Genomic DNA, 26,427 nt, shown 5'->3' with positions numbered 1-26,427 from the left:
GACACACGTTTCCTCTTTTAAGTTCAATTCTAACATTAAAATATTGGCTAATGTTTCCTTTAATCTAAACCATTAATAGTACAATTATTTTTATTATACTATTTAATTACACCCTATGCATAAAATTATCAAGCGTGTTGTTTGCGCACTACGCTAGGCCTTTATCACTTAGTTGAATAATTTTGATTTGATTGTTCAATAGACACTACTTTGAGACCCTTATCATTATCCTGTTTTTTAAAACTAAATTATCTAGTTCGCAAGACTTCATTAATGGAGAAGAACGATATATATATATATATATATAAAAGTAATGAACACTACTATATATTTGAAATTAGTGATGAATAAATTCTATAATAAAATAATAAAATGCATTATTTATTCTATTTATTAACAATTCACCACAAAATTTTATTAGCTACGAATAATTTACCAATGAAATTTATAACTAATTTTCGTATTTTATTTTTTGTAGTGGGGATGCATACTTAAGGAAAAATAATTAATATATCCTAAATTCAGAGTACAATTTTATTGTTATTGACACAAATATCTATAGTACGCACAAACCAAATAAATTAACTAAAACAAAAATAGGTAAATTTACCATTTTGTGCTCATTAAAACGAAAATATGTTCGACTTGATTTATGCTTTGATTAAACTATTTTTATTGAATAAATTACCTTCTTTAAGGATATCAATCCACGTATGTTCTAAATGTAGGTTATTTTTCTGTTAAATGTTATAAATGTAGTAAACATTTCAAATTTTGATAGGGGGAAATTAATTATTATTTTTACAATATTTGTCAGTACTCCGTACGGCTTAAGAATTGAAACTTTTTTTTTTGGTTTCCCCACATTAAAGCCTGATTAAATTCGAATTGGCGTCAGAAAGTCCCACATTGAGGGGTAAAGTGCTCCCTAACAAAAACAACTTCATACCCAAGGAGCTCGAACCCGAGACCTATTGGTTAAGGATGGAGGAGTACTTACCATGAGGTTAAGAATTGAAACTTAATTCAATATTTAGGATTATAAATTAGTCAGGACTGTGCACATTTTAAATTTAAAATCATGTAAAATTTAAAAGTTTTATTTATTTATTAAACTTTTAACTTAATTAAATTAAGACACTTATGAGTCGTTTAGTTGGAAACGAGATATCCCAAAATTAATTATTTCAATATCCATAATAAAATAACTTAATTATTTCATCACTATAATATAAATAATAAAATAAGTTATTCTAAAATAGACAACAAAATAAATATCAAAAGTTTATTCTTAAATTATTTTTTATCCTATGACTATTTATTTTTATCTATCGCTCCAAAATGGGGATTGAGGGAGCAAGAGATTGTAACATTTACGTAGTTGTAGAAGATACATTTTCAGAGTTGTGTTGAATTGAGATGAGATTTCCACGTGTAGAAACAACAAGGGCTGCTGGTAGAGTCTTTACACGTTGTGATTGACTGTCTTGATGGAGATTGGAGACTCCCCTCCACTGCTCCATCACTAGCGAACCTTTTTGGGGAAAAGATAGCTTTGACAAGACGGACCATGGAATTTATTGAACCAGGATCTATCACTATGAATTTGACAAATGTCTACCACTAATCTCTTTTATTATCATACTTAAAATACTTTAAATCATATACACGTGTTTTTGTCCTCACATAACAATAGTAAAAATGATTTACTTTTGTTTTTAGTCTGTTTATAAAATGATCTTTTTTTCTTTTTGGCAATATTTTAATGTTAATATTTTACGTGATATGTTTAAAATTAAAAAAATTAAAATATATTTTGATACTTTTATCATAACTTTAATTTAGAACCATAAAATTGAAAAATATTTTTTATTTTCTTAAACTTTGAATCTTTTTTAAATGAAGAAAGTACCACAGGTAATTAGCCATAAAAGTTACGTTCTTATGTTGCTAAAATCAATGCTTTTTCCATTTGTAGTTAATCTACATATGTACTGGAGGGGACCAGTAATCCACTACTTGTTTCTTAAAAAAAAATTGTACATATTGATTCAAACATTATAGCTAGCTAAAAATTAAAGTCAAGGTCAATATTAAATATAGATATGTATACATTATGAGCAGCCGTTGGAAGATGAGAAATATAATGTTTGAAGAGGGTAAATGGAAATGCACAGTGTGATGAAAAGGAAATCTCTAAAGCTAGCTGGGATATGTATGAGATATATGATAGTGATGGATGGAACACAAAATATATCATGTATATGAACAAGAAGAAAATAGCTATGAATGAATTGAAGAAGTCTACATTCATTGGCACCGTTTAATCATATATTTAGTCTATATATGCTATAAAACTGACCTTTTCTTTTGGATTCATTACCCCACCTCCTCCTTCTTTTGACATTTAAGTTTGGTTATACATGATTTTGTTGCAAAATTTGCATTTCCCTATATACGTTTAGGTAGAGTGAAATCTACATCTTACCTTAGTACATAAATAACACAATGTAAAACAGGCACAAGAGTTTTACGTGGAAACCTCCTTGCTCAAGGGAGTAAAACCACGACCTGTACTCACAGGATTTCAACCCAAACTCCATTTCACTTAAACGGAGCAACAATTTAGATTACAAACTTTTGCAACCTAGGAATTTAACTCTAAATCCCTTCCCCATCTATGTAGTAACTCTACTACAAAGAAAGCTACTAAGCAGATACCACACTGCCCACTAAGCTACCTAATTCTAGATAACTTAAACTTCAACTAAGCAGATACAACAGTGCCCACTAAACCACCTAACTCTATATGATTTAGAATTTGACTAAGCAGATACAACAGCCCACTAAATCATCAGTTACCCTTAACTGACTTAGACTTTTAGATGAACAGAACAAAAAATCTAATTCTTTTATAACATAGGAATAGATTTACAATTTAAGCACATAAGATACAAAGATCTAAATACAACAAGACGCTTCAGCACTCCATCAATGGCCTTCTCTTTTCAAGCTTATGAATTTTCAGAGAAAATCCAAGTTTTATTTGCCAAATCTTGAATTTGTGTTTTGTGTAAAGAGACTATATGAATGAACAGAAACTTCTTGAGACCATCCATTGATTGAGAGTCTGCTTCTCTGGAAAGACGTGCACCTACCACATGAGAGGTGACGGCTTTTCTGACAACTGTCTTGTCGTCCTTTCACATACGCAGTCTTGTAGGGACCATATCCCTTGCAATGTTCTTTGTGAGTTCTTGAGAAGACTTGCTAACTCTCTCTCCTTTTGAATGAATGATTTCATTTGTTGTTTGTCATGTTGATTAAAACAACCATAAAGAGTTATTGACCACCGTTGGACAAACAACCTCGTCCATTCTGGTTGGTGTAGTACGCTGATGTCTCACCAACCTCTGACAGAACAACTTTACAGTTGTACACCATTATAAATCTGGACGAGAGAACTCTGTCAGGGATCGGGTCCCTGCAATTGTGAGCCACTGAAACAAACAGTCTGCTCTTTCTATTGGTGTAGTACACTGCACTTTTCACCTACCACCTAACATGATAGCTTTACAGATGTACCCCATTTGAATCTGGACGAGAGTACTCTGCAGGGACCTGGTCCCTTGCATTTTTGAGGATCATCAAAACACCTAGAATATAACATCGTGGAGCGTAAAAAAAATTTAAACGCAGCTAAGATAATGGGCTACTAAAAACTAGATGTGGAAATAGACTGTTATTTATTGTCAAACTTATTAAGGATTTATAGTAAACTCCAGATATTTATTGAATATCAATAAAGCTACTGTCAAGTATCAAACACATCTAAAGAGAGGCGAACTAATATGTCAATTTTCGAGCAAATGAAGAACATAACCATGATTAAGATTAATAATATGCGGAAAAATGCTCAAGAATATAGAGTTTCTTCTCAATAATCTAAGTGGTGTTGCTTTTGAAAGATCGTAAACCTTTCTAGTTTTTCTTTTTCCTCTGTACCAAAACAATTTTATTTTAGCAATACAGAGATTAATTAGACAATTTAAAGGCAAAATGCTCTCAAAGTAAGTGGTTCTTGTACCAGAATAACCCCTTCATTAATAATATTAATCACCACATAATAATTATTTCATCCTTAACTATCGCAACAATTCCTAATTTCTTGCATTACTAGCGCCATATGTGTTTTACGAGTCGGTTTGGATCGATTATTTGTTAAATTTAAAATCAAATCAACTTAATCGATTTTAAAAATATCATAATAAAAACAAATCAAATATAATATACATTTATCGTTTGGTTGTTATCGATTTCGGTTCGGTTATTTGATTCTTAACTATACACAAAACTAAAAGAAACAATTCATTCAAAACCTGAAAAAAGTGACAACAATCCATTCAGAAAGAAAAATAGTTAGAATGTCAAACATTAAATAACTTCTGATCACTGAATTTACTATGTGAAAAACTTCAATATTCACTATTTTGGCCTAGATGGAAGATACAGTGACATTTTCAGTTTCACAAAGAGTTGTTATAGACAGTTATATACACGAAACCAATAAAATAAATGTTCTCACCTTGGAGATTTTTGCTTTCATAAGTAAATTATAAATAAATTTTGATAAAAATATATATGAGATCTGTAAAATTGTTTTGTAAAAATAATATATTATATATGTATAATAAAAAAAAATGTATATAACTTGTTGGTTAGGTTCAGTTATTTCTTCAATTTTTTTAAAACAAAACCATAGTCACACCAAATACTATCGATTTTTTAAAATCTAAAACAAAACCAAATAAAATCGATTTTTATCTATACCATAAACACCCCTACTCAATAATATATAGTTTCTTCTCAATACATATCTAAGTGGCCTTTTCTTTTGAAAGATGGTAAACCTTTCTAGTTTTTTTTTTCCTGCGTACCTAAACAAAAAAAATTAGCAATACGTGGTTCTTGTATAAGAATAAATATAAATCCCTTCATTAATAATATTAATCAGCACATAATAATTATTTCATCATTAACCATCATTCCTAATTTCTTGCATTACTAACACCATATATACAATCTCTATATATTATACAGATTAATTTCTCTCCGCTGACAGTGAACAAGAAAATTGTACTATCAATTCATTTTTAAAAATACTAATTATTATTTCATGTATAACTTGTATCCGTATTACCAAATGACTTCTACCGATATAATTTTATCTATTATAGAAAATTATATTTATCTGTTTCAATTTATCGGTTTGTTTTTTGTCGAAGGCCTCTCCTTTTCTAAAGCCATTTTTTAGCTTTTGTGATGTTACGAGCAGTGGCGGAGCTAGGAATTTCACAAAGGGTGGTCAGAAATAACACAACAAAAGCTCTTTTCAAAAAGTAGAACTAGTGAGATTCGAACACACAAGCACTTCTCATTTCAAGGAGGTGAAACCACTGAGTTATAAAAACTTGTTATGTTAAGGGTGTCCAATATATGTTATTTAATTATTTCGTGTATCATTTTACTTGTATATACGATATTTTTTTTCCGACGAAAGCATTACCTACTTCTATCACCTTTACTACAACTATGTATACTATATTTTAAGATATTGTCATTTTTATTATTATTAATTACGCATTGTAAATTTATGGAGAAAAATTACACACATATATTAGCAAATGCATGGTTGGGTTTAAATTTCAGAAAAATAATGTGGTTAAGCAAACATAAACTAGTTAATTAGCTAACATTGCTACAATTTGCACTAATTACAATTCAAAACTTACTTCTAGCTATAATAACATTCGAAACTCACTCCTAGATTGATTCGAAACTTTATAAACTCTTGCTTTGTCAATGCCTTGGGGCGTATGTCAACTAACTAGTCTTTTCATCGAACAAAGCGTGTGTAACACCCCGTAATCTAGTAAGCTAAGCTAGGGCTAAATGTGTTGGGTAGCAAGCCATGGAAGAGGGCAAGGCCTATGACACTTAGAATTTTTGTTAAAGAGAACATCTCCTTCCTTTCCAACTTGGCGAAGTAAGGTTCCATTGCCAACGTGACTTGGCGATTAGCCAAGTGGAACCCCCTCCGCCTAAGGAGCTGCCTCCAAAGCCCAAGATATTGGAATTTTGTGAGAGCCAGGTCAGGGCTCGCCGACCAGGAGGTGCATCGCCAAGCTGCCCTCCCCCATTGCCTAGTGGCCTACTACACCAAGGAATTGATACTACATTGTTTCATTCTTTCCCAAGTAAAGTATATAAGCTTTTTAGACTCAAGTTTCCCTCAATTAAGTCATTCTCTCTAGAATCTAAAGAAAACCCAAAACTTCATCTCCCCCAAAGAAAATTCTCTCTCTAGAACTTCAAGAAAGAAGAAGAAGGAAGAAGGTGAAGGTAGGGTTCAAGAATCAAGTTCTTCTCACCAAAGTTATTAGAATCCATTGCTAAGGTATGATATCTTATTCATCCTTGAATTCTTCCATCCATGGAGCCCCCCTAGAATTCCCCAATTAAAGTTAGGGTTTCTTCAATGTTTTGGGTTATGTTGTATGTTGACCCAATTGAGTGGGTATTGATCATTTATAATTGAATTAGTAGTGAATTATGATATTATGATGAAATTACATGTTTTCCATGGCTAACCCTAGTTTAATGGATGAAATTGAAGAGTGTGGGTTTATGCTTTGTGAAGTGAAATTGAGAATTTATAGGCGTTCTTCTAGAATTGATGTTATGTATAGTAATTGTTCAATAATAGAAACATGTAAACATGAATTGAATTAGATTAAGGTACATATGATGGATCATGACTAGTAAAGCTTGAAATGAACTTATATGATGAATTATGACTAGAATTGCTTAAAGATGAAACTTATGACTAGAATGTCTTGAAATCTAGATATGCAAGATGATTGTATCAAGTAAAGCTTTGAGAGTAAGGCTTGTAGTCATGAATGTTGACTCCTAGGGCTTTGAGGGTAAATATAATATGATGAACTATGTATGTTAAGGCTTTCAGAGTAGAGTCTACATGAGAATAGTAGATTAAAAGATAGAATTGTGGTGAAAGGCATATACTCACCTAATCTACCTTATGAGTGCTTTAGTGCATGAAGTGATAGTATCACTTGAACATGGATTGATTGTCAATGACATTATTCCATGAGACATGAATGCTAAGAAAGGCTTAATAATGAATCTAGGGGTGTATGCTTGGCCCCAAATGGATATTGACAATGAGAGGGAGGGTCACACAAGTTAGGGTCCGGGCTCCAAGTTGAGAGGATAACCACACCTAGGTGATGTGAGGACTATCCAAATAAAAAGGGGGAACTCTCACATAGTAGAGTCCGGGTTTTCCCAAAGTTAGGTCTCATGAGATGTAAGCCTTCACCTAGTGGAGTTATGGTTGCAATCTCCGTATCCAATGAACTAAGACTTGCTTAAAGAAGTACCTCCTAGTGTTCAAAAGCATTAATGGACCTAGACATGCTTAAGGAAGTATCTCATAGAGTCCATCTTAATAATGAACTTAGACATGCTTGAGAAGCATCTCCTAGGGTTGAAACTACTAAGGACCTAAAAGTATGCTCAAGGAGTGATTCATAGTGTTCCAAAGCTTAAAGAGGGGGACTAGTCTCCAAATCAAGAAGTATGAGTATGAGGACCTTAAAGTGGTACTTAGCATGGGTAGGATTATGGGGTCTTATTCATGCATTGCATAAGTATAACTTAAGGTTGCCTAAGAAAGTGTTCTCCTATATAATGTATGTTTAGATAGGGTTGTCATATAGTTGCCTTCTTTGTTTTGATTGACTAAAGGTGAGAGATTTCCTTGGTTGTGAGAAGTAAGTTAAAGGATGAGATCAAAGATGGTAAGTATGTATGATGGCCAAAGGTGGTACCTAGTGTGAGTGGGATTATAGGGTCTTACTCATACCTTGCACAAGTATGACTTGAAGCTACTTTTGATAGTCTAAGACTTGACTATGTATAAGGACTATGTTTATGATGACCAAAAGGGGTACTTAGCTTGGATGGGATTATGGGGTCTTGTCCATGCCTTCCACAAGTATGCTTTGAGGTTACTTGAAATGGTTCTCTTATGATATGAAGGACTAAATGTGGAATAATTCTTATATGATGCTTATGTGGGAGACTTTTCTTATGATTATGATATTGTCTCATATGCTTATCGTTGATGTTTCATGAAGTATTTGATTATGCTTATGGATTATGTCTTATGTTGACTAACCCTTATGATATTATGCTCTTATGGTATTATGCTAGCTATAATATTTAGTACTTTTGTACTAACGCATACTTTGCCTACATTCTCATTAAATGTAGGGTTCAGTGATTTCAGTTCTATTCTTGAGGATAGGTTTCTAAGAAGCAAGGAGTTGAAGATTTGGTGAGTCCTCATAGCTTCGAGGACAAGGCCACTATTCCCTTTATGTCTTTTATTTTCATGTTTTGTAACTATTGTATGGGCTGTGACCCAAGAGTATGCAATGTTGTATTAGATGGTTTGAGACAAAGTGTACTAAGACTTCCGCTTCGTTTTATAAAGATTTTGATTGTATGGATAAAGCTTTTAAATTTTCTGTACTTTATATTATCTTATGTTGTGATATGCTAAGGGCTGGTATGATACCCCTTCGGGGTCAAGTACACCATGTTACATCTAGGGTGTACCCCTAGGTCATGACAAACTTGGTAATCAGAGCACAAGGTTTAGAATGGTTCTAGGATTATCTCAAACCACGTCTAGTAGAGTCTTGTTCATAAATGTGAAGTGTGCCACATTTATGAATATGAGGCTATTGGATGTTTAGGAAATCTCACTTCTTCATTCTTTAAGTTGTGCCATAGAGTTTGGCTCTAGTAGGTCCTTCTTCTAATCCGTGCCCTATGGCTTTTCAGGGTATGGCTAATACAAGAGCAAATGCTTTGAGAGATGAGGAAGGCAATGTGGAGCAAGAGGTTCCTCTCCAAGTTCCACACCAAGCTCCTCCTCAAGCTCCAATTGACCCTATAGGGGAGAATGTGACTCATGCGGAGTTTAGGTCTACTATGCAATTACTGGCTCAAGCCGTGACGTCTCAAGTCAATAGAGGGATGGTAGCTCTGGTGAACCCTAATGTGAAATCCGCGGCTTTGAGGGCGAGAGAGTTTTTGAGGATGAACCCTCCAGAGATTTATGGCTCCAAAGTGGAGGAGGATCCTCAAGGTTTTATAGATGAGGTGTATAAGGTGCTTGCTATCATGGGATTGACTTCGGTAGAGAAAGCGGAGCTAGACGCTTATCAATTGAGAGATGTAGCACAAATATGGTATGAACAATGGAAAGACAATAGGCCGATAGAAACGGGCCCAATAGTGTGGGAAGGGTTCAAAGAGGCATTCCTTGATAGGTTCTTTCCCCGAGAGATGGTGGAGGCTAAGGTAGAAAATTTTATCAACCTTAAGCAAGGTAGCATGTGTGTTAAGGAGTATGCCTTGAAATTTACCCTACTATCCAAGTATGCTCCATCTATGGTGGCAGATCTGAGAGATAGGATGAGTAGGTTCTTGATGGGTCTGTTCGAATTGGTTAAAGAAGAATGTCGTATGGAAATTCTTGTGGGTGACATGGATATCTCTAGGCTTATGGTGTATGCCCAACAAATTGAGGAGACAAAACTTAGGAAGAAGAATAGGGAGGAAAAAAGGGCTAGGACCGGTGATGGGAACTCCTCCAATGCTATGTCTGATGGACAAGGTAGACCTAAGTCTAAACATAGATATTCCGGTCAAGATTCCCCTTATACCCCTAGGTTTAACCAAGATAAAGGTAGTGGGTATCCATTACCTAAGCCTACTTGCACCAAGTGTGGATGAAATCATCATGGTAAGTGCCTAGCCAGCATGGATGGTTGTTATAGTTGTGGGAAGAGTAGACACAAAATGAGGGATTGCTCGATTCTTAAGGCTAAGGGAAGGGAGGATAAACAAGTTGCTTCTAATGGTCCGGATGAGGATGCCCAAAAGAAGAATAGGTTCTATGTCCTCCAAGCTAAAAATGATCAAGAGTGATCTCCTTATGTTGCTACCGGTATGTGTTTTATGCTTTAGTAAATTTTGGATTACTTGTCTTTTGTGACTTGATAGATTTTATATGATAGACTTTGATGTTATCTTTAGTATGAGTGAGCTTCATTGATACTTTTATGTTATAAATGATGTTTAAAGGAGTTCGTATAGGCTTACTCCCAAGGGGGAGATGGTGTGCCTATATAGCAAGGTTATTGTGTGTTTATGTGTTGCCATGATTTTCTTATAAGCATGTTCATAAAGCTTATGTCTTGATAGAAATGACTTTTGTGCATTGTTTTCCTCATGCTGTAGTGCATTAAGTAGAGTTGCATATTTCACTTCATGAGATGATTTAGTAAGCATTGTCTTAGTTTGGAGTTGAAAGATTCCTCCTTAAATAAATGTTTTTTCAGAGTAAAATGCATATAGGCTCCATGAGAGTATGATTGAGCATGTTCAAGTTAGTAGAAGGTAGTTCCTCCTATAATATGAGAAATGTTAAGTTTTCATGCATAATGAGTTGTTAGATGTAGTTCCTACTTCCTTGTGTGTTGCATTGTTCATGTTAAGATGGAGTTGAAGTTTTCCTCTTTTGTCTATGTGCACTAGATGAGTTTCATGAATGATGGGGTGGTAGTCTAGAGTCGTTTCCTTTAAGAAGTGTTTAGAATCGTTATTCGAGGACGAATGTTCCCAAGGGGGAGATATTGTAACACCCAGTAATCTAGTAAGCTAAGCTAGGGCTAAATGTGTGGGGTAGCAAGCCATGGAAGAGGGCAAGGGCCTATGACACTTAGAATTTTTGTTAAAGAGAACATCTCCTTTCTTTCCAACTTGGCGAAGTGAGGTTCCATCGCCTAGGTGACTTAGCGATTAGCCAAATGGAACGCCCTCCGCCTAAGGGGCTGCCTCCAAAGCCAAAGATACTGGAATTTTGGGAGAGCCAGGTCGGGGCTCGCTGACCAGTAGGCGCATCGCCAAGCTTCCCTCCTCCATCGCCTAGTGGCCTGCTCCAGCAAGGGAGCTGCTGGAAAATTTGGCGGACCAAGGGTCCACTGGGCGAGTCGCCAAGTGCCCTTGGCGAGATAAAACATGCATGGTCGGTAGTTTTAAGTGGGAGACTTAGGGGTCTCTAGTTATTTTCCCTAAATTGATAATACATTGTTTCATTATTTCCCAAGTAAAGTATATAAGCTTTTTAGACTGAAGTTTCCCTCAATTAAGTCATTCTCTCTAGAATCTAAAGAAAATCCAAAACTTCATCTCCCCCAAAGAAAATTCTCTCTCTAGAACTTCAAGGAAGAAGAAGAAGGAAGAATGTGAAGCTAGGGTTCAAGAATCAAGTTCTTCTCACCAAATTTATTAGAATCCATTGCTAAGGTATGATAGCTTATTCATCCTTGGATTCTTCCATCCATGGAGCCCCCCTAGAATTCCCCAATTTGATGAAGAATTCCCCAATTCAAGTTAGGGTTTCTTCAATGTTGTGGGTTATGTTGTATGTTGACCCAATTGAGTGGGTATTGATCGTTTATGATTGAATTAGTAGTGAATTATGGTATTATGATGAAATTACATGTTTTCCATGGCTAACCCTTGTTTAATGGATGAAATTGAAGAATGTGGGTTTATGCCTTGTGAAGTGAATTTGAGGGTTTATAGGTGTTCTTCTAGAATTGATGTTATGTATAGTAATTGTTCAAGAATAGAAGCATGTAAACATGAATTGAATTAGATTAAGGTACATATGATAAATCATGAATAGTAAAGCTTGAGATGAACTTATATGATGAATTATGACTAGAATTGCTTAAGGATGAAGCTTCTGACTAGAAGGTCTTGAAATCTAGATATGCATCTTGATTGTATGAAGTAAAGCTTTGAGAGTAAGGCTTGTAGTCATGAGTGTTGACTCCTAGGGCTTTGAGAGTAAATCTAATATGATGAAATATGTATGTTAAGATTTTGAGAGTAGAGTCTACATGAGAATTGTAGATTAAAGGATAGAATTGTGGTGAAAGGCCTATACTCACCTAATCTACCTTTTGAGTGATTGAGTGCATGAAGTGATGAAATCACTTGAACATGGATTGATTGTCAAGGAAATTCTTCCATGAGACAAGACAGTTAACCAAAACTTAATAATGAATCTAGTGGTGTATGCTTGGCCCCATATGGATATTGACAATGAGAGGGAGGGTCACACAAGGTAGGGTTCAGGCTTCAAGTTGAAAGAAGAACCACACCTATTTGATGTGAGGAATATCCAAGTAAAAACAGGGAACTCTCACATGGTAGAGTCCATGTTTTCCCAAAGTTAGGTCTTATGATATGTAGGCCTTGACCTAGTAGAGTTAGGGTTGCAATCTTTGTATTCAATGAACTAAGACTTGCTTAAAGAAGTACCTCCTAGTGTTCAAAAGCATTAATGGACCTAGACATGCTTAAGAAAGTATCTCATAGATTCCATTTTAATAATGAACTTAGACATGCTTGAAAAGCATCTCCTAGGGTTTAAACTACTAAGGAACTAAAGTATTCTCAAGGAGTGTTTCATAGTGTTCCAAAGCTTAAAGAGGGGGACTGGTCTCCAAATCAAGAAGTATGAGTATAAGGACCTAAAAGTGGTACTTAGCATGGGTAGGATTATGGGGTCTTATTCATGCATTTCACAAGTATAACTTAAGGTTGCCTAAGAAAGTGTTCTTTTATATGATGTATGTTTAGATAGAATTGTGCTATAGTTGCCTTCCTTGTTATAATTTACTAAAGGTGAGAGATTCCCTTGGTTGTCAGAAGTAAGTTAAGGATGAGATCAAAGATGGTAAGTATGTATGATGGCCTAAGGTTGTACTTAGTGTGAGTGGGATTATAGGGTCTTACTCATACATTGCACAAGTATGACTTGAAGCTACTTATGATAGTCTAAGGCTTGACTATGTATAAGGACTATGTTTATGATGACCAAAAGGGGAACTTAGCTTGGATGGGATTATGGAGTCTGGTTCATGCCTTGCTCAAGTATTCTTTGAGGTTACTTGAAATGGTTCTCTTATAATATGAAGGTCTAAATGTGGAATAATGCTTATATGATGCTTATGTGGGAGAGTTTGCTTATGATTATGATATTGTCTCATATGCTTATAGTTGATGTTTCATGAAATATTTGATTATGCGTATGGATTATGTCTTATGTTGACTAACCCTTATGATGTTATGCTCTTATTATGTTATTCTAGCTATCATATTTAATACTTTTGTACTAACACATACTTTGCTTACATTCTCATCAAATGTAGTGTTCGGTGATTTGAGATCCATTCTTGAGGATAGGTTTCTAAGGAGCAAGGAGTTAAAGATTTGGTGAGTCCTCATAACTTCGAGGACAAACCCATTATTTCCTTTATGTCTTTTATTTTCATGTTTTTAGACTATTGTTTGGGCTGTGACCCAAGAGTATTCAAAGTTGTAATAGATTATTTGAGACAAAGTGTAGTAAGACTTCCTCTTTGTTTTATAAAGACATCGATTGTATGGATAAAGTTTTAAAATTTCCGTACTTTTCTATTATCTTATGTTGTGATATGGTAAGGGCTGGTATGAGACCCCTTCGGAGTCAAGTACGCCAGGTTACATCTAGGGTGTATCCCTGGGTCATGACAGCGTGTAACAAGATGTCCTCGGGCTACCTTTTCCCTAGCAATGTGATAATCCATTTCTACGTGTTTAGTTCTATCATGTAAGACTGGATTTACAATCATGTATAATGCACTGATGTTATCGAAGAACATTGTTGGAGCTGTCTTTAAGTAGAATACAATGTCTCTTAGGATGTAGGTGATCCAGATGATTTTAGCTGCTGTAGAGGCAAGTCCCCTATATTCCGCCTCAGCACTAGACCTTGACACTCTGTGTTGCTTCTTGGAGGCCCAAGATATGCAGTTTGCACCTAAGTAAATTGTGTATCTTGACGTTGACCTTCTTGTTGTTGCACAACCTCCCCAATCTGAAACCCATATAATATGAGAGGTGATCATGTAAGAAGTCTCAAGCCATATTGTGAAGTACCCTTCACATATATAAGAATTCTTTTCACAGCCTGTAAATGCTTAGTGTTTGGAGTTTGCATAAATTGACTAACCAAGTTGACTGTATGTGATATGTCAGGTCTGGTTATAGTGAGATATTGGAGACTTCCTACAATTCTACTATATGTAGAGACATCAATCGAATTGCCTGTGACCTGTTGTAAACCATGTTTTTGTTCCAATGGTGTACTGATTGCTTTGGCAAGAGCCATGTCAGTCTTCATAAGTAGCTCAATAACATACTTCCCTTGATTCAAATGAATACCATCCTTGAAGTACCTTACGTCAACTCGTAAGAAGAAATGTAATGGTCTAATATCCTTCATGGTAAACTCCTTTCCAAGCCTTGTGATTATATTTGCAATGAGCTCAGAAGAGCTATCGGTGATTATTATCTCATCGATATACAACAGAAGCAGAATCATCTCTCTATCACACTGAAGTATGAGCAATAAGGAATCTTCCTTACTACACTTAAAACAAAGGTGAAGTAAATGGAGACTGAACCTATCAAACCAGGCCCTAGGTGCCTGTTTAAGACTATACAATTCTTTCTTGAGTAGGCAAACATGTTTTGGATGTTGTTCATCAACAAAGTCGGGAGGTTGGTTCATGATCACTTCCTCCTGGAGATGTCCATTCGAGAAAGAATTTTTGACATCTAATTGTGTGATAGGCCATTGTAGACTAACTGCAACTGATAGTACTACTCTTATAGTGGTAGCCTTGACTACTGGACTGGAGGTCTCTTAAAAGTCAATGCCTTCGAGATGTGAATATCCCTTTGCCACCAGCCTGGCTTTATACCTATCTATAGTACCATCTGACTTTAATTTGGTCTTAAACACCTATTTGGAGCCAACTACATTGATGCCTGCAATTCTTGGTATCAAGGTCCAAGTCTGGTTTTTGTGCAAAGCGTCAACTTCATTTTGCATTGCTTTGTACTATTGTGGACTTGCTAGTGCTTGTTTCACAGTGGTAGGTTCCATGCTCAATTTTTCTACCGCTAGTGAGGGGTGAGTTATGGACATTTGCTTAGCTTTATGACTTGTGATCATGTGGTGTCCCTCTACGTTGCCTTCTGCACCTTAAGTTTCATTGAGAGAAGTTTCCATAGGATCAATATGCTTAGTGTTAAGCAATTTGAGAAGTCAACTTCCAGTTGTACATTGGGCACTTGCGCTTCATTGGTGCCATTAACACTTGTATTTGCAGGAGTCAAATTTGTTGAGTTATCAATACTTTGATCATCTCCTGATAGAACTTCCACATCATGACCATCACTGTTGTCACTATGGTTGTCTTCACTATCATACTCTGAACTAGAGGTAGTCAGAACTTGTCCAGAAGGCTCAGGTTGAACCTGAGTGTCTACCACTAGTATAGTTGCTGGTGCAATTGTTTCAGTCAAGCTGTCCAACACTTCCCTTGAAGTTATAGTGTCACTTGACCTGGTAGCTGGATCCTGCACAATGGAGAAAAATTCAAGGAAAGTGGCAAGATGAGGTGATACATTAATATTATGCTTATCAGTTTGCACATAAGGCAATGCGAGCTCATCAAATATGACATGCCTAGACACATACACGCTCCTGGTCTATGGGTAGTAGCACCTATATCCTTTGTGTAGGCTACTACAGCCAATAAATATACAAGGATATATATGTCTTTGGTGAGAACTTAGTCTTTCCCTTTAGGTAAGGATAACAACTGCAACCAAAGACTTTCAGGCTATTATAATCAGGAGAGGCACCAAAAAGTTTCACAAACGGGATCCCATTCTTTAGAACTGAGGAAGCAATTTTATTTATTAGAAACATATCAGTTAGAAATGCTTCAACCCCTAATAACTGAGGCAGCTTAACATGAAACAACAAGTTCAGACCAGTTTTCACTATGTGTCTCTGTTTTCTCTCAGAAACTCCATTCTGCTCAAGAGTGTGAGGATAAGATATTTGCCTAATGATGCCATAGTTCTCCAAATGCTTGACAAACTCAGTTTGGATAAATTCACCACCTCCATCACACTGGAAAATATTAATAGTTTTTGAAAATTGTCTTTCTACCATTTGTTAAAACTTGAGAAAGACTTCAAAGAATTCAGATTTCTTCTTCAAAGGATAGAGCTAAGTATATTTAGTATTATCATCCACAAATATCACATAATATTTCATATGTTGGGAAGACTCAATACGTGTTGGTCCCCAAAGATCACAATGTATTTTGCAAAAGGTATCTGCTCAATTTAATTTCTCAACTCAAAAGAAAGTTTACCACTTTTCCCCTAATTGACAACTAGTACAGATACTAGGCACCTTATTCCAACTCCTAACATCGATGCATTTATTGCTACTCAAAAAATTTAAAGACTTCATATTAAGATGTCCTAATATAGAGTACCAAATACTCTTTGACTTCTTCCAATAATGTGTTGGTGTTAAGGCAAAGAGATTGTTGTCTTCCCGTTGATAGAGTCCTCATGTATTAGAGCTCTTGGACCATGGTGTTCTTGACTTCTTGTCCTTAATAAGAAAACCAAATTCATCAAACTCAAGAGTTGCAGAATTGTCTTTTGCAAGTTTTCTAACTGAAAGAAGATTCTTTCTGATTTCAGGAACTACCAGTATATCTTTAACTTTCAAACCTAACTTATTGAGATTTCCAACATGTGTAATTGCTAATTGCAAACCATTCCCTACAATTATTTTGTCTGTCCCATTATAGATTTAAAGATCAGATAGATTACCTAATGTGTTTTTCATGTTAGTTGTTGCACCAGAATTGGCATACATTACAACATCTTCACTATTGGTATTCTGCATGTTCATAACAGAGAGGGCTTGGGAAGATCATCTTCAGCTTGATAAGAGTAATCCCACCTATAGAAGCACTTCAAAGTAGTGTGATTATTTCTACCTCATATTTGAGATAGAGTAGGCGTGGGTTTTACTTTTTCAGTGTTTGTAGTTTGCATATTCTGACTATTTCAATTATTATTTGACTGTCCAACAGCTCTGAATCCTCTTCCTCTTGAGTTAAAAATAGAGTTACCTCTCCTGTGATTGTAACTCCCTCGACCCCTACCTCTGTGTGAAGTAAAGGCCATGTTATAGTATTGTTGGGGCACCTTTTCCTTTTCTTATTTTATGTCAAAACCTCTAAGAGTATTGACAAATTGATTGAAGGTAGGATAGGGGGCTTTCCCAATATAACAGTCCTAAATGTCTTGTACTTTGGACCTAGTCCTCGGGCAAAGTTAATTACTTTGTTGTCTTCATCAACTTGTGTATGGCAGCAAGTCCATCACATATGCTATTGAATTCTTTCAAGTACTCATCAAGTTTATTGGTTCCTAACTTAATGTTTTGCAGTTGTTGTTTAAGTTGGAACTCTTTATCCTTTGTTGCTTGAAGGTAAGCTTCCTCAAAGCATTCCCACATCTCCTTAGCTGTTGAGCAGCCCACAATGAGATACATGCTATCTTTAGTCATAGTTTCTGAGATCCAGGTTCTTAGCAGAACATCTTGCTCATCCCAATTACTGTCGAAAGCTTTCTCTTGTCCATCAACTGCCTTTTAATTGTTATCTTTGGCTAGAGTTTCAACTTCATAAGGTTTCTTTTCTTGGACCAATATAGTCACCTTCATTACTTGCATCAGTTGTAGAATCTATGTTCTCCATATAAGGTAATTGGTAGGTTTAAGTTTGATAGGACACGCATTCATAAGATGGTGCAATGAAGAAGCTGAGAAGGACAAAAAGGTTGATAGTGAAGAAAAAGCCATTGGTTCTTGAACAAATTTGATGCAGTGTAGGTTTGTGTGTGTTAATGCTCTGATACCATGTTGAAGTGTGTGACCATCTCATCTAAAAGTTTAAGCTATTAGAGAGAGAATATTTTTATTATTTAATTATATTCTCAACATGCCCCCTCACGCGGGCCTGATTTTTTCTCATGGGTCAAGCACGCAGAAATTCTTTTTAATATGGGTGGCGGTGAGATTCGATCTCAGGGCATCTCTCTGCTCTGATACCATGTTGAATACACACAACCAGAGAAAAGGAAGGACATTATTTCTTGATAATAATTCTGTACAATACATATGCTACTTATACAATAACATATGGCCACAAGTAGAATCCTAGTACAACTACAAATCTAAAGAGATACATTAGAGTTAGAATAGGATTAGAGTTAGGATACAAGGTATACTACTTCTATTCTAACTCTATTTCACAAAACAAGACAATAATGCATAAAGTGTGGAACTAAGAAATAAGTACAAATTGAACAAAGCATAAAAAGAAGAACTAGAGGGCCCGCTAGGATGACAAGCAACTACCTCTCAATAGTTCTCTGACAGCCTCAGAGGTGGGAGAGAAAGAGCAATCACCTAATACCGAGCTCTAAACCTACACAAGTGTAGAGGCAAAGAGTGAGTACCAACAACACAGTACCCAACAAGCAACCAAATAAACAAAGAAACTAGCTAGAAATCGAATATTCATTTCATCCCAACTGAACCTCCTCAACTATAACCTGCACAAAAATCAATCCAACCTAATAGTTCTATAATTCACAACTCACAAGGCTCATTAATCACAGTCCAATAGCGACAATTCAACATCCAACATGTATAAAGTAAGTAAATCTCAATGTTAAGTAAATCAATCACGTAAAAAGTGCATTAATCATAGACAACAAGTAAGTACAACATAGATATCAAATGCATCAAATCACAATAATCAAATCATTACCGAAACCATTTCTCATCGGCTTTATATCATATCACTAGCCGAAACTATTTTCCATCGAATTTATATCATTTCACCGAAACCATTTTCCATTGGCTTTCTATCATATCACTAGACGAAACTATTTCTTATAAGCTTTATATCGTATCACTAGCCAGAACCATTTTCCATCGGCTTTATATCATATCACTAGCCGAAATCATTTTGCATCGACTTTATATCATGTCACTAGCCGAAACCATTTCCCATCAATTTTAAATCACTAGTCGGAACCATTTCTTATCTGCCTTATATCACATGTCTCATTACACTATACAAAAGTCAATGCACATAAGAAAGTTCACACCATAAGGATGAGACAACAATTCAAGCAATTCAAGTCCACATTAATGCTATCAAGCACTTTATCAATCAATCAAATAAGGACACAACAAGGCAATTCACAACGTATTACGATCAACACATATCCTTTTCATTTATACCCATTTTTATTTATTAATCATTTATCAAGTGGAACAATGAACGTTTCACCCCAACCCCATTAATCCCAACACACATACCTGAAGGGAAATGCATGAATTCTACTATATTGCAAGGTTTAGGAGATCACTTGCCTTAATTCAACCAACTAGTAACTCCAAGACATGAGTCTTTCCCTTCCGATCAATGTCCAAAGCCACACAAGCTATATCAATCAAGTATTCACAATAATTTTTTGGAAACAACAATACCCACATCGTAGACTTCGAAAGATGGGTCAATCAACTCAAAACCTGATTCTAAAGATGAAGTTTGAATCCAAAATCTTCACTTGAAATCATTACCCAAGGCATTTGGAACTCATTGGTGTAAATCATTTTAAAAAAGAGTTAAAATTAGTTTAAAAAATCACCATTTTACTAGGTGCTTGGTTTCTTGAAGATAAACCCCAATTTTTCATTTCAAAAGTTTGATTTGAACACTTAAATTCATAAATAATAATGGGTAAATTGAATATTTAAGGTTAGGAATCGTTGCCTAAATATTTCTTCTCAAAAATCTTGTTCAAATCGCCACACCAAAGCTCTGAAAACTCAAAAATGGTGAAATGGGGTTGCTACTCCGATTTTTGAAAAACATTCTACCCAGGTCTCAAATGCTCACTGCGATCACGACCTAGATCCATTCAATCGCGATGAGTAAGACAGTCAACTCATTCAAGTTGACCATCATGATCACGACAAGACCTACAGGATCGCAATGCAACTCAAATTAATGTTACGCGATCGCGATGAGGAATCCTCGCGATGATCAAAATGGTCATGCACCATAACCAGAAACCCCAAGGATCAGATTGGAATTCCAAACACATAAACCATATATGAAAATGACTATACTAGACGTTTCGGACACAATAAAACCATTGAAATACAAATCTGAGGTCTCCTTGATTCGAAACTCATGAAAGTCACAAGAAACAAACACAACGCCTAAAAGGCTAAAATAAGCTCAGAACTTCTCAAAAATCAACCAAGACCTCAACTAGGCCTAAAATCATCCCCCAAATCCAATGTATATCTCGAAGTTCTAATATGAGCATCCGAATTTCAAATATTGACCAAAGGCAATTCAAAGACTAAATTTTCATAATCTTTCTGAACCTCATCACACCCTTCATGGGTGACACTTGAAGCCAAACGTGATCACCCTCCATGAACACTAGAGCTCAAACTCTTCGATCTGTGTAACTCTTCTTTCAGCTGTAGGTTGTCAACAGTCTACCATGGATCATATGTACCTGCTCTTTAGCATCTCTAAGCAAGTTTGTATCTAATGAGTCTAACTAGGCTGAATCAAACCATCAGATTGGAGATCTACACCAACTGCCATACAACGCCTCAAATGGGGCCATCTGAATACTGGAGTGATAACTACTTTTGTAGGCAAACTCTACTATGGGAAAAAGTTGATCCCATATAGCACCAAAATTGAGCACGTAAGCTTGGAGCATATCCTCTAAAACTTGAATCATCCACTCGGATTGACCATCTTACTAATGGTGAAAGATTGTAATCATATTTAACCGAGTACCGGAACCATGCTGTAATTTCTTCCAGAAATGGGAAGTGAAAAAAGAACCTCGATTAGAGACAATAGAAAACCGAGACCCCATGTAATCACACATTATGACTGATATAAATCTTAGCTAACTTCTCTGTCGTATACTTCACTCGAACCGGGATGAAATGGGTTGACTTGGTCAGCCTATCAACAACCACCCAAATGGATTCATAACCACCCACGGTGGTAGGTAGTTCAACAATAAAATCCATAGTGATCTGTTCCAAGTTCCAAGTAGGAATAGGCCTTCTTTGAGACGTACCTTCGGGCCGCTAGTGCTCAAACCTTTCGGCAAGTCAAACACTTAGAAACAAAATCTGAAATATCCCTCTTCATACGACACCAAAAATAGTGCTGGATCAAATCATGAAACATCTTCGCTGCTCCCAGATGGATGGAATATCGAGAACAAAGGACCTCCTCAAGAATCAATCTAATCAACTTTCTCACCATGGGCACACAGATCCTGCCCTCAATCGTCAAGATACCTTTAAAATCAAGAACAACCTCCTTGGCTTCCATCTCATCACCTTTTCTCGAATGAGACTTAACTTCTTGTCATCAAACTGATGCTCACGAATCTGCTCAACTAAGAAAGAACAAGCCTCAATAAAAGCAATCAAACCACCCATGTTCTAAAAACTTTGCAAACGAACAAGATTATTCTTTAACCTTTGAACATCTCCAGCCAATGGTCTCTCCTCAAAACTAATAGCAGCAAGATTCCCATGCTAAAAGTCTTCCTACTCAAAACACCGACCACCACATTGGCTTTCATAAGATAAGATGGTGGTGTCATGGTCCTTCGAGAGCTCAAGCCATCTATGCTACCTCAAGTTTATCTCCCTCTGACTGAAGATATACTAAAGACTCCGATGATCCATGAAGACCTCACAATGAACCCCATACAGATAATGTCGCCATAGCTTAAGTAAAAACACTTCGACTGCCAGCTCCAAATCATGGGTAGGATAGTTCCTCTCATGGGTCTTCAATTGTCTAGAGGTATAGGAGATCACCTTTCCTTTCTGCATCAGAACACCACCTAATCCGACTCCAGAACCATCACTATAGACAGTGAAGTCTACCCCCTCCTCGGGTAAGGTCAAAATAAGAGCCGAAGTCAATAAGGTCTTGATTTATTGAAAGTTGTCCTCACACTCATCAGATCACTGGAAACTCACACTCTATCGAGTCAACCTAGTCAAAGGAGATGCAATGGTGGACAAGATCTAAAAAAATTGCCAATAATAGACCGCAAGTCCTAAACCTCCCGATCTCAGTAAGTGATATAGATTTGGTCCAACCCTTCACTGTCTCAATCTTGGCTGGATCTACCCAAATACTGTCCTTGGTCATCATGTGTCCTAAGAATGCCATGGAATCAAGCCAAAACTCACACTTTGAGAACATGTCATAAGACTTCTCTTCCCTAAATATCAGAAGTACAATCCTCAAATGTCGATCGTGATCCTCCTCCGTCTTGGAGTACACCAAGATATCCTTAATGAACACTATCACAAATGAATGTAGATGAGATCGGAACACCCCGTTCATCAACTCCATGAACGCTGCAAGGGCGTTAGTCAAACCGAAATACATCACTAGAAAGTCATATTGCCCATAACAAGTCCTAAAAGCTATCGTAGGGATATTAGATGCCTTATTCTTCAGCTAGTGGTAGACGGACTTCATATCAATCTTAGAAAATAGAGATGCACCCTGAAACTGATCAAGCAAATCATCAGTGTGAGGAAATGATTATTGTTCTTCATTGTTACGTTATTCAACTATCGATAATGACTACACATCCTTATGTTACCATCCCTCTTCCTCATAAACAAAATAGGAGCACCCAATGAAGAAACAATAGGGCAAATAAACCCCTTACTTAACAAATCTTGTAACTAATCCTTCAATTCATTCAACTCAGCTGGAGCACCATGATACGGAGGAATAGAAATAGTCTTTGTGTCTGTCTCCAACTCAATGAAAAAATCAATATTCCTATTCGGAGGAACACCTGGAAAATCAGTAGGAAACACATGCAAAAACTCTTGAACCACGTGCATAGAATCCATGGGAGGTGGCTCAACACTAGTACTCCGAATGAAAGCCAAATAGGACAAACAACCTCTATCAACCATTCTCTGAGCTTGAATGAAGGAGATAACTTTGCTAGAGTAGGAACCACTAGCGCCCGTCCATTCAACTCTTGGTACACCTGGCATCGCTAAGGTCACAGTGTTAGCATAACAAGCAAGAATAGCATGATGTGGAGAAAGCCAATCCATACCTAAGATAATATCAAATTTACCATCCTAGAATGATTAAGTCTACCAAATTATCATACGCGTCCAAAAAAACAAGGCAAGATTGATACACTTGATCCACTACTAAGGATTCACCTACTAGTCTAGAGATATTAATAGGCACATGCATGCAACCAGACATCATATCAAACCTAACAGCAAAATATGTGGACACATATGAGAAAGTAGTCCTCAGATCAAATAACATATACACAAGTCAATGGCAAATTTGGATGATACCTATGATCACAACATCACAAGTCTCGGACTCAGGCCTCCCTAGAAAAGCATAACACTGGCCCTCAAGACCGCCTACAATCTGAGTAGACCTCTACCTCCTCCATGTGGAGTTAGAGTACCCCTACCAGTAGTTCTACTGCCCCTACTGGGCTAACCTCTGCCTCGACCCTTGGGCCAGGACCTGAATGAGTCTGTAGAGGAAAGAGTCGCATCAAATGACCTGGATCCCTCAAGTAAAGCAAGATCTTATAACAGATAATTGTTCTATGAATCAAACGAACTACCATGGCCACCTCGGCCAGAACCATAAGATCTTCAGGATGACTACCTACTCTCAACTGCTGACATGAAATAATGAACCGTCCCATTGCGGTGAAAGGAGCTACTACCTCTATGCGAACCTCTGCTTCCAGATGAGGCACCAAAAAATTGACCAGATGATCGGGCCCTCTTGGGCTCCCCAAACTCTTTTAAAATCATCAACTATGCCTCCTTGGCGGGGCTCACAATGGACTGGAAGGAAGCCTCATGGTTTCTCTAACAACGTAAGACCTGACGGAGAAATTCAACCCTATCACAAATCTACGGACTCTCTCTGCCTCATTCGAAACAATAGTCATAGCATGCCTAGAAAGCTCACAGAAACGTGCCTCATACTCAGCCACTAACATACTTTCCTGAGTCAAACTCTTAAACCTTAATCAGCTCTCCTCTCTCACGCTCCAAAGAATGAAGCGATCCTGGAGAACACATTCCACTCTACTGGGGGAGATCTAACTGGTCTAGACGTAACAAAAGTCATCCACCACTCTCTAGCGCATCTACGTACCTGAAGTGCAACAAACCGAACACCACAAGAAACCACGATACCCACTGCCTCAAGCATCTCATGACACAACAGCAAGAACTCTTAGGAATCCTCACTCTTACCACCCTGAAACTGAGGTGGTTTAATCTACTGAAACCTCTTTTAACACTGCTTCTCACCTATCGTTAGAATAACCTTTGAAGCAATCTGAACACCACAACTGCTCTAGGAACCACTCGTGGCTGACCCAGATGATCTTGAATACCCAGAACCTGTTGTTGATTTAGGGTCTGTGCCATTACCCTTATTCGAGCACCCTATGTCATACCTGTCACACCACCCTGAGAGAAGTTCTGTAGCACACCAAACATCATCAACAAAGTCTCCCAAAACAAAGGAGCTCCAATCTCGGGAGGAACCTAATCCTCAACAACCTCAACCTGTGGCTTAGGGGAATCTAGATGGTACCACTCCACGTACATGACTCTAGCCGGTGGTACTCTATGAGCACGACCTCTATCTCGATCCCTACCTCTACCCTTAGTTGGGGTCTCAACAACAGCCTTTAGTATTGCTTCTCTTCTGTCACTAGAAACATAAGATATGGTCCTCGACATCTGCCAGAAAAACATGCTGCAACTCAACACTACTGAAGGTAACCACGCACAATCAGAAAGGATGAATAAAAGGAAGTTTCCAAATAATCTTTACAGCCTCTTGAAGATAAGTACAGACGTCTCCATACCGATACTTAAGACTCTACTTTGACTTAGCTTTTACACACGTGAGGCATATGAACCTGGGCTATGATACCATTTGTCACGACCCATAAATGGATGTGATGGCACTTTTATATTCCCAGCCAAACAAGTCAGCCTTAACACAACAAAAAATAAAAGAAATGTAGAAATATAAATCAAGAACAAGATAAAATGGAATAACTTATTCTTTCTATTAAAATCCCCAAAATCTGGTTGTCACATGTACAAGGCACTAAATACATAAAGTGAGAGATTAAGAAATAAGTACAAGTCTCATTCTTTGTTTCTCAAATTAAAGAAAAGGAAAAGAGAGCCCGCTGAAATGACTAGCAACTACCTCTCAATAGTCCTTTGATAAGCCTCGAAAAGTAAGAGAACAGGGACGGTCACGTTATACCTGGCTCGAAACCTACACAAGTGTAGAAGAAAAGAGTGATTACCAACAACACGGTACCCAACAAACAACCTAATAAACAACGCATCTAGCTAGAAATCGAATACTCCTTCCATACCAATCGGACCTCCTCAAACTACAACCTACACAACAATCAACCCAACCTAACAGTTCTATAATGCACAGTTCACAAGGTTCAATAATCACAATTCAACAACAAAACGAATCAAGTAAGTCAATCTCAAAACCAATTAGATCAATCACATGCAACAAGTGTATCAATCACAATTAACAAGTAATCCCACATAAGCATTAAAAATGCATCAAAGCACTATTACCAATCTCTCGCTAGAACCATTTCCTGTCGACACAATATCACTAGCCAAAACCATTTTCAATCGACTTTACGTCAAATCATTAGTCGGAAATTACCTTGGCATAATAATACTCGTTGATAATGACCTTGTAATTGTAAACATAGCATGTCTCATCTTGATGTCCAAGAATCAATTCACACAAGAAATATCACACCACATGGAAGAGATAAAAACTCATGGAATTCAAGCCCACATTCATGCAATCAAATATTTCATCAATCAATCAATAAATTCACAATAAGGCAATTCACGTCATCATGTTCATCACATAACCTTTTTCATTTCAACCCCTTTTTATTACTTTAGATTTATCAAATGGACAATTAACTTTCACCTCATCTCCATTACCCCCAACACATAAATAACGAAGGGAATACATGAATTCTCCTAAAATACAAAGTTGAGGAGATCACTTGGCTTAAATCAAATAAGTAATTTCTCCAAAAGCTGAGTCTCCCCCTTCTGAATCACTTCTGAGGCACACAATCTATAATAATCATGTA

The 26,427-nt window shown here is 36.7% G+C and overlaps 2 protein-coding genes across 2 annotated transcripts; both read right to left on the bottom strand.

Moving 5' to 3' along the window:
• Nucleotides 1-13,658: 13,658 nt before the first annotated feature.
• Nucleotides 13,659-14,599, bottom strand: LOC125874355 (uncharacterized mitochondrial protein AtMg00810-like). The gene is made up of 2 exons (XM_049555266.1): nucleotides 14,155-14,599; nucleotides 13,659-14,092 (listed from the first exon to the last, which is right to left on the bottom strand). The coding sequence occupies exons 1-2, from the start codon at nucleotides 14,597-14,599 to the stop codon at nucleotides 13,659-13,661; spliced, it is 879 nt and encodes a 292-aa protein (XP_049411223.1).
• Nucleotides 14,600-17,437: 2,838 nt separating this feature from the next.
• LOC125874268 (uncharacterized) lies at nucleotides 17,438-21,664 on the bottom strand. Its single transcript, XM_049555157.1, has 2 exons — nucleotides 21,521-21,664; nucleotides 17,438-17,749 (listed from the first exon to the last, which is right to left on the bottom strand). The coding sequence occupies exons 1-2, from the start codon at nucleotides 21,662-21,664 to the stop codon at nucleotides 17,438-17,440; spliced, it is 456 nt and encodes a 151-aa protein (XP_049411114.1).
• Between the last annotated feature and the right edge of the window lie 4,763 nt (nucleotides 21,665-26,427).

This window comes from Solanum stenotomum, chromosome 1 (genome assembly GCF_019186545.1).
Source record: "Solanum stenotomum isolate F172 chromosome 1, ASM1918654v1, whole genome shotgun sequence".
Lineage (NCBI taxonomy): Eukaryota > Viridiplantae > Streptophyta > Magnoliopsida > Solanales > Solanaceae > Solanum > Solanum stenotomum.
This window is presented reverse-complemented; position numbering and strand designations above follow the sequence as displayed.